Genomic DNA, 9,824 nt, shown 5'->3' on the forward strand with positions numbered 1-9,824 from the left:
TGCGCTTAGAGTTTCTGTGTAACCGAATCATCCTTTGCATCACTATGCATGTGTGAATTTGTTTCAAAAAGCCCACAGTCATCCCAGCAGAAATCAGCATTACAGAATGTAATAGAAACTCTTGGTTTCTGTCTTTGACCTGAGAAAAGTCTGAGGATCTGCAACAGGTACTTAACTTATTTGGAGTCGATCTGCCCCAAAAAATTGATTCTAAGTTTGTCATAATGTTTACAAATGTTTACATTTTGCAAAATTTAATCAAAAACATTCATTCGATGGACCGTTCAGAAAATGAACAACCAAATTAAACCGTCAATGTGGAGGAAACAATGCGTCAGCAATGTTACCATCTTTTTTGAAAATCGGTTTTTGGGAAGTGGAATGCAGTGTGATTCTAATGTATGCTTTAAGGAAATTTACTGAGCTGAGCATATTTTGAAATTAAAAATTGATCAAATGAACATTGTCTTTTTATCATATTATTACCCAACACTAAATAACTTTCCATTATTCATACATTTTTACTTGCAGTATAGTGAAACTCCACCAACGTACCTTTTTGTTATATGTTATAAGTGAAAGGCACAGTGTGAACCACTTTCTATTGAAACAGTAAATAAATTGCTGAAAAAATGGCAGATCCCAAGAAGTCAGGAGGGTGTTTCACAACTCACATAACCCTCATGAATGGACCTCATAAAGATCTTGCTATGACTGGACTGGTGCATGCTGGGGGCAAGAGAAAAAAAAGGAATGACTCAAATTCGTCATGTTTACCTCTGGTCCCCAGAATAATTCTCTATCTAATTCTCTTTCCAGCCCGGCAGGTTTAATGTAGAATCCAATCATCAGCGCCCATTTTATTACGGAGGAAAAGTGATGGTGAAGAGAGTGAGGGAGGGGGAGAAAACCCATTCAAGACACTGGAGTGTATTAAAATACCCGTGTGCTTTGGAGGAACAGAGATCACGCATGAAGACAAATCTAGGTAAGGATGCTTGTTATTTAAAGGGCCTAACCCTGAATGTACAAGGGCACAGGTTAGCCATCTCAAGAGGGCTGGGTCAGCTGCAAGTCCATGCAATTTCCCCTTAATCCACTTTAAAGATTAATGTCAAATCATGCCACTATGTGCATCCTGCGAACTCCCATAGTGACTTAGCTGGAGACTGTGTGTGTCTCTGCGTGAATGCGTGTGCGCTTTACAGCCTTACAAACATGTGTGCGCCTATGCATACATGTGCATACATGTAGGAATCCTACCTACACTCGATTTAGAGAAATATACAGCAGAGCATGGGGTTGGAAGGAGGTCCTTCCTTCCAGTCTCTTGAAGAGCAAATGAAACTGAGCTGAGAACCAAACCAGACCGAACCAATAAAGTATTTACTAAGCGCTCTCTTATGTCACTATCCATGGAAACAGAAAAAAATAAGCATTCACTAATCTCTCTCACATCCCACAAAACACTATATTTTGCAAGTCAGCCGTTGTCAGCAGCAATAATGCAAGACGCCTTAAACTCCAGAGCACTATTGCCAAAAGTGAAATAACATTATCCATTACCTCTCCACTCCTCCGTGGAAAATTATTGCAAATCTAGACAAGGAGAGGGCTGCTGTTTGCCTTGGCAGTCTAAGCTGTTATTCATCACATACTATAGAAGATTGGTTGATAACTGCGAAAAGCATTTATTCATAAAATGAAATAAAAAAATCCTGGAGTCATCCAACATTCAGGTATTTTTACATATAGCCACATTTTCTTTATAATGACTGTGAATCAAGCGACTGATAATGTAACCATGTAATGCAATAATCCACACAGCCTGCTATGTTATCATGCAAAGTCATGTACATGGTCGATTAAAGGTTTGCTTACAGATATGACTCTGAGTCTGGGTTTCACCGAATTCTAATTGCCAGACCTAAATGAGAATGTGGGTTATTATTTAAGATGGCAGTTTTGTGTATTTGTGTACACACTATGTTTGTGCTCCTCTGTTTCACACCAAGGATCTCACATGGCTATTGACAGAGCACTCTGGGTTAAAAAAATAGCTTTGGTCATCAGCCAGGAAAAGTCAACAGCATGAAATTAAGACAGTCAACAGAAATGGCAAACACTGGATGGCCAGGATGCAGGAATCTGAGGACATGAAGCATGATGGATTTCAGGATTGCACCATCGACTTTATGACAAGCATAAATATTCATAGTGGGTCCTGATGACATTGTTTGCGGTGGGCAACAGGCACGGGGATGATTCCCAACACTTAATTCTTTTTTTAACAGATGAGCAATGAGAGCGGGAGCACATGGCAGCAGGCCAGGTGATGACCCTGCGCTGATGGATGGGGCAGCCATGACGAGGGGTAACCAGCTTGCCACGACGGTCTACATCATAGCAGACAATGTCAGAACCCCCGACTTGTTAGGAGAGCAGCATTTTACTATCCGACAACACTGGAAAAACATGCACTCACTTATATTGAATGTTAACATAATGAACATAATCCCTTGAAAATCAGAGTAGTTTCATAAATTGTGTTAAAAGTAAAGCATCAGAGACCTACTTTACTCTGTTCTCAAAATACTCAAAATAGCACTTTTGAAAGTAGTCCCACTCTGGACTTCTAAAACTTGAATAAACTCAAAGGATGTAATTTAGTGAACAACTATTGTAAGTTGCTCCAGGATGAATCATGCTTTTTCCAGCTCATTCATAAAACAGCATTCCACTCTTTCCGCAGTACATTTCTGCATTCACTAAATGTTTTCAGGTGATCAGATGTGGAAGAAAAATAAAATGATTCATACATAAAGTTCCTATGAATAGTCTGTCAATCATTATTAGAGAAGTAGTGGAAAGAAAGTGTATTTTTTTTTTCATTACATCCCTGTTAGTCCCAGTTGCTTTCAAACATCAGAAGTGATTTCCTGTAATTTGATTCTTTTCAAATTACTTTTTTTTTTCAAATGTCCTATCTTCTGTGTTGCTACAAGTAAACAATGTTTTAATATGAAACTACAACATGACAAGAGAACTATTGAGGCAGCAATTTAAAGGATAGCAGTGCATTAGTATTCAAGCACCTTCACTTTTTTCACTTTTTGTTATATTACAGCCTTACTCCCCAATCATTTAAATTAATTTTTTTCCTCGCCAATCCACACTCAATATCCCATAATGACAAGGCAAAAACAGATTTTTTATAAAAAAGTGAAGGGGTATGGATACATTCAGAATGCACTCTAGGTAGCCTTGGTTTATCCCTGATGATTGTGTAAAGAAAAAGCAATGTCCTTATCATGAATCTGAGAGGTCCTTGTTGCTGATCAAGATGAATCACTACTGATAACTTTAAGAAAAGCTATCAAACCTTGGGATACCTTTAAAAACAACTCTGAAGGCCCATTTCCTTTGACTTTAACTTTGACAGTTAAAATAAAGCCGAAACCTCTGATTCTTAAATTACTGTGTGATTCAGGACATGATGGGTATTGATTTATAGTATTACTATCCTAATTGATTGTCAATAAGATTTAAAAAAACAAACTATTGAGGCAGTTTTATTAAACTCTTCTTTGACCCAGGAGACAGAGAGGACACCATACGCAAACACTGTGGGAGTGAATACATGAACAATGAGATGTGAGGTTTTTTTTGTTTTTAAAGACAATAGGACATGACAAATGGAAAATAAGTCCAGTGATGCATAGCAGATGAAGACTGTCAAATAAATCAGTGCAGACACGCAGACACACACACACACACACACACACACACACACACACACACACACACACACAAACAGTCACTCAAACAGTCATTCAAATACATCTAGTGGGAAGTTGCAGCATATTTCTAGCTGGAGTTTTAACATGAGACTCCTTTGGACTCCTTTAAAACTTTTTAATGACACCTATAAACGTATATTCATCTATATGAATTCTGAATAAACAGCACTCTGCATCATAAATTAATAAATTAAACATCCTCTAGAGTTACATGGTGAAAAAATACTACTTTGCATGCACATGCATTAATCAATGGAACGGTAGCAGCAGTACTTAAGAAAGGTGACACCATCAGTCATTACGTCTGCTCTTGGTATTTCCATACCAGTGATATATTTGTGTCTTAGGCTGGAAAATGCTGATAGCTTACCAAATGGTAGTTTTTTTACTTCCTTTGAAGCTCAAAAGGACACACACACACACACACACACACACAAACACGCCAGTCAAAATAACAGATTTAATTCCAGATCTGTATTTATCAGTATTTTCCAATGTATTAAGGAGATATGCGTTATGCCCCTAGATGGCCCTTTTAAACTGCAATCCTTCCACATTATGTCTTCACTTCTGTCAGCTGATTTTACAGAAATGAGGGGGGCTTTCAGCTCTTCACAGTTGATCTGTCAAGCATGAAACAGCTGTGACCTGACTATCGTCTGAATATGATTCAGAACACTGTCTGAACCAGTTCTCCTCCTGTGATAAATGATGTCTTATGTAGATGCACAAAGACTCACACACTAAATGTTCATAACATGGCAAATCTAAATCTATAATGGATCACCACACATGTGCCTCATACCTTACATGGGGTTAAAGGGGAGTAATTAAGAGAGATTTCCACTCTGTTGTAGCTTCTGGGATATTTGAACTACATTTCCCACACATTACAGCATCATTTCTTTTTCCCACAACTCTTTGCGCCGTCCTACCGCTCAGATAACAAGAAGGTCGCACACGGTATCGTTGTACTCAAGCAGAGAAGAAACCAGACTTTTAATTATGCTGGGACAAGCTGTAAGACGATTCACAACGTCTGCTATTCGTTCTTCACATTATGCTGAAGGACCAGGAAAGGTGAGGGCCAGCATTATTATTTCAAATGTGACATTTTACGACAAGGCCTTGTCTGCATCCACAGCCTAGCGTTAGCTAGCGTTACTTGGAGGTCATGTCCGTCATTTGACAGGAGCGTTATTATAATGCTAGGACAATTAGCCAGACTCAGAGGCAACTACAGTTTCTCCCTTTTCGCGGTAACAGAATATTTAGAGATGAGGACAGACTTCAGACAACAAGTGTTGATTTGTTGACGGAGAGACTAAGATGGTGACATGTTGGTTAGCATTTGCTTTGTGGCTCAGAGGTGGCTCCGTGTTAGCTAACTCAGTCAATAATGCCTCGCTAGCATACAGCTTTAGAAAACATAATAAGTCAGCCGAAAATGTCTGGCCAACATTTGTTGTGATACATATATCTTGGTAAGACACCAGCACATTCAGTTTTTTACAGTAAGGCGACTATTACTACCTCAACGGAGTTGTTTTGGGCTTCCGGGTGTAACTAAAGGTCACAGCAGTACCGTATCCAAACCACAGGTGAACCTGGGGAAAGGTGCTCCTGACGTTGTGGGTTTATTAAGAGTAGACTGCCTGTAGCAGTTTTATCTTGTCTCAGATTTTCTGCTAATGACGATAACGTGGATTTTTTTTTTTCTACATCTTATTGATAAGTAAACATAATAAAGGAGTGTGGCGTTAATACTGTATCTTTGTGTCCTCATTGCATTCTACAAGGAAACCAATCGGTTTAATGCAACATGTATTTTGTCATGTAAACTAAGTCACATGAGGACTGACCTTAAGAGATTCAGAGTTAACATTCTTGACCTTTTGATATTATGTTTAAGCTATTTTTAATAGGCAAAATAATTCACTTTATTTTTCTGTATGACATTTGATGAGATCTTCAAATGCACGCAAAAAAACTGCACACCCAGAGACTCCTACGAACCGCTCACAGTGACCAGTGCAAAACTGCTGTCCCTGCGCACACAAAGAATTTGTCAAGAAATTAAAAGGGGAAAAAATGGGGAAATGGAAAAGTAAAAAGTGCACTTTTGTCATGTAACTTCACAGGCAATATCTGAACTTTAAATGTAATTTTTGCCCAGAATCCTTCTTTCATTTTTGACTGCTTTGTATTACTTGTATGTACTACAGAGCTCTCTGTACCGATGTCCTGCACATAGTACTGAGACTTTATAAATAAATTGTAAAATTACTTGTTCATTGTCAGTCCAAAAAATGAAATGTGTACCAAGTGTGGAAGTCAAGTGTTTTCTACAGGGTTCAATAAAAAAAAAAGTTGTTGATTAGTAAATAATTTAATCAAAAGGACTGCATTAAATTTTCTTGGAGTTTCACTGTGTCATAATACTCGTCTTTTTACAGAACCTGCCATTTTCCGTGGACAATAAGTGGCGTCTGCTGGGCATGATGGTGTTGTTCTTTGGCAGTGGCTTTGCATTCCCCTTCATTGTTGTCAGACATCAGCTCCTGAAGAAGTAAAATGGCCCAGTGCTATTATTCACCATTCGAGGTAATTATGACTGCCATGTTTATCTAGAATATCTTCTTTAATCAAAATGTCAGGATGATGTGGCATTTACTTCAGCCTTGGTTTGAATAGTGACAAATGTCATGCAGATTCATATTGCGGCTATGTTGTTTAGATAAGCTTGTACTTTAGCAAGTTAATGTGACAGTTTATTGCCGACAATGATGTATTTCAGGTGGGAGCAGGTCTAAAATATTGTCAAATTTATCTCCACTGTTGTTTACTCAGAAATTGCTTTTCAATCATCAAATGTGTGCAAGTCATGTTATCACTTTTTGTCATATTTTCTTGTTCTCCGTGCAGGTCGTCAGCTGGAACATATTTATCCATCAGAGTTCTGTCCCTGCAGAAAAATGGGAATCTCATAATTGTCTTTGTAAATAAAGTTTCCTCAAATATGAACATGTCTATTCTTATTTCTTGCACAATGCAGGCATATTATGGTGCAGATCCTAGAAATGGTAGAAGAATGTCTTTTTATATTGTCAGAGCATCCAGTATTTAAATATTGGCTGAATATGGGCTGCTGTGTTGAATGTGATTTAATGTCCACAACTAGTGGTTATCCAGATTTATGAATTCTATTTCCATGTCTAAAAATACATATGAATATAAACACTAATATAACACTAATCTACATATAAATATGTAGATTAGTGCATTCTGAAAGTATTCAGACCCCTTCAATTTTTTCACATTTTATGTAGCAGCCTTATGCTAAACCATTTAGATAAAATTTTTCCCCTGCATCATTCTACACTCAATACCCCATAATTGCTGTGGAGATTTTGCTGATTATTGATCAACTCAGTGAAGAAAGTGTCCAAGAGCCCAAGATGTCTTCTGCCAAAAATATTTATTGAAGCCTGGCCAAGGAGAATGGAGAAATTATCAATACAAGTTTATGTGCATGATGCCATCCCCCCCATGTTCTGTCTTTTAACCCCTACAAATTATGTCGCAGATACCTTAAGACCAGAAACTCAATACCTCTACAATATGTGGAGTTAGTTTATTGGTTTGCTGTTCAGTACACAGGAAAATGTTTTAAACCGTTTTAGTTCCGATCACGTTGCATGTAGCCTTCAGTATAATGTCAGTGCATCCTCGTCTGGAGCCAATGTTATCCGTCTATGCCCATGGATTTTAGGAGACTCCAATCTGTGGTGTCTAGGGAATCAAAAGCAGCCATCTCCTTTGACCTTGGCTACAACAGCAATGCTGCGTCACTAATCAAAAAGGCTTTTTTTCCCCAAAAATCCTCAGATGGCTCCCCAACAGCTCAAGAAGATGAGACAGTGTGCCTTTCAGAAAGATTTACTGCTGTTTTGCTTGAGACTTGAAGGCCCATGCTTGACCTGCATAACACAATAGAAAAATTCCCAAACAATGAAAGCAAAAACAGAATTTTAGAACATTTGGCAAATTTAAAAAACACACAAATTGAAGAAGTATTCAGACCCTTTACTCAGTACTTAGTTGAAGAACCTTTGGCAGCAATTACATTCTTAAGTCTTCTTGGGTATGTGACAAGCTCTGCACACCTGGATGTGAGGATTTTCTGCCAGTCTTTCACACCAGATCCTCTCAAGCTCTGTTAGGTTGGATGGGGACCATCAGCCATTTCCAGGTCTCTCCAGATGTTGGATTGGGTTCAAATCGGCTCTGGCTGGACCCCTCAAGGACATTCACAGGGTTGTCCCTGAGTCAATCCCGCATCATCTTGGCTGTATGCTCAGGGTCAATTGCCCTGATGAAAACCAAAGATGAAACTTGGGCCCAGTCAGAGGTCTCTGGACCAGGTTTTCGTCAAGGATCTCAGTACTTTGCTCTGTTCAGCTTTCCCAAAACCCTGGCCAGTCCCTGTCCCCTGCTGCTGAAATACACCCCCACAACATGATGCTGCCACCACAATGCTTAACTGTTGGGATGGTATTGGGCAGGTGATGAGCGGTGCCTGGTACCCTCTAGAAATGACGCTTAGAATTGAGGACAAACTGTTCAAATTTTGGTTTCATCAGACCAGAGAATCTGGTTTCTCAGTCAGAGGGTCTAAGTACATTTTTGCGAATTCAAAGCGGCTTTAACTGAGGAGAGGAGTCCGTCTGGCCCCTCTGCCATAAAGCCTAGATCGGTGGAGTGCTGCAGTGATCGTTTTCCTTCTGGAAGCTTCTCCCATCTCCACACAGGATCTCTGAAGCTCAGCCAGAGTGACATTGGGTTCTTGGACACCTCTCTTACCAAGGCTCTTCCCCAATTGCTCAGTTTGGCCAGGGGGCCAGCTCTAAGAAGAGTCCTCGTTGTTCTGCACTTCTTCCATTGAATTATGGAGGCCACTGTGCTCTTGTGAACCTTCAATGCAGCAGAAATTTTGTTTGTAGCCTTCCCCAGATTTGTGCCTCCACAGATCCTATCCGTGAGTGCTGCAGGCAGTTCCTTCCACCTCATGGCTTGGTTTTTGCTCTGAAATGCATTGTCAGCTGTGAGACCTTATATAGTCCCAAATTATTTCCAATCAATTGAATTTACCACAGGTGGACTCCAATCAAGGTGTAGAACAATCTCAGAGATGATCAAGAGAAATAGGAGGCAACTAAGCAAAATTTTAAGTGTCATAGCAAGGGGTCTGAATATTTGTGTCAATGGGATATTTCAGTTTTTCCTTTTTAATCAATTTGCAAAAAATTCTAAAATTCTGTTTTTGCTTTGTCATTACAGGGTATTGATTTATGGGGAAAAAAATTAACCTAATTATTTTAGCACAAGGCAGCAACATAGCAAAATGTGAAAAAAATGAAGGGGTATGAATACTTTCTGAATGCACTGTATTTAGTCAGCCTGTTGTTATAAAAATATTGTTAAAGTTAATGGTGAACCTATAACTTATCGAATAATAAAATAATAATAATAAATAAGTTTAAACCCTTTTGCCAGCACCTGAAGCCACAATGAATAAAGTGAAAATTGAAAATCGGTGTGAAAGGGCTTGTATTGAAGAATCCAGTCCTGCTCTTTCAACGCTTCTGAGAGGTATTGTTCACCCACTCTACCTCAGCTCTCCAGCTGAAATCTACTGAATAACCTTTTCAGTTCAATTAACCCTATGCTTCTGGCTATAATTATCCACAGACAAAGTATTAAAAAGGGAGGTGTGGCTGCACAGTTGGTGAAGAAGGGTAAGGTAGAAGTTAAGAGGTTTTCCATGCACCTCTATTCAAGTCTACCTTATGCCTGAAGACATTTTTAGAAGTGTGATAAGGTTAGTTTTTCATTTGCTTGTGCTATATAGCAAAGAGGTGCCTGGGTTGGCCCAGAGACATAAGGAGAGATGTGGGGACAAGCTGTAAACATGAGAAACAACCTGGCGGATACCCTTTGTAACCCCTCTCCCTGATTTTCGAA

The 9,824-nt window shown here is 39.1% G+C and overlaps 1 protein-coding gene across 1 annotated transcript; it reads left to right on the forward strand.

Annotated features, from left to right (window-relative positions):
• The first annotated feature begins 4,709 nt into the window (after positions 1 to 4,709).
• LOC120804834 (cytochrome c oxidase subunit 7C, mitochondrial) lies at positions 4,710 to 6,824 on the forward strand. The gene is made up of 3 exons (XM_040154503.1): positions 4,710 to 4,880; positions 6,257 to 6,404; positions 6,726 to 6,824. Exons 1-2 carry the CDS (start codon positions 4,806 to 4,808, stop codon positions 6,371 to 6,373), a joined length of 192 nt encoding a protein of 63 aa, XP_040010437.1. The 5' UTR covers positions 4,710 to 4,805; the 3' UTR covers positions 6,374 to 6,404; positions 6,726 to 6,824.
• Positions 6,825 to 9,824: the final 3,000 nt, after the last annotated feature.

This window comes from Xiphias gladius, chromosome 19, assembly GCF_016859285.1.
Source record: "Xiphias gladius isolate SHS-SW01 ecotype Sanya breed wild chromosome 19, ASM1685928v1, whole genome shotgun sequence".
Classification (NCBI taxonomy): Eukaryota; Metazoa; Chordata; class Actinopteri; order Istiophoriformes; family Xiphiidae; genus Xiphias; species Xiphias gladius.

What these genes read in the sequence shown, in the direction of transcription:
- LOC120804834 (XM_040154503.1), top strand. Translation starts at nt 4,806, where the DNA reads ATGCTGGGACAAGCTGTAAGACGATTCACAACGTCTGCTATTCGTTCT. An exon ending in ATGCTGAAGGACCAGGAAAG is followed by an intron (nt 4,881 to 6,256) that starts GTGAGGGCCAGC and finishes GTCTTTTTACAG; the next exon opens with AACCTGCCATTTTCCGTGGA.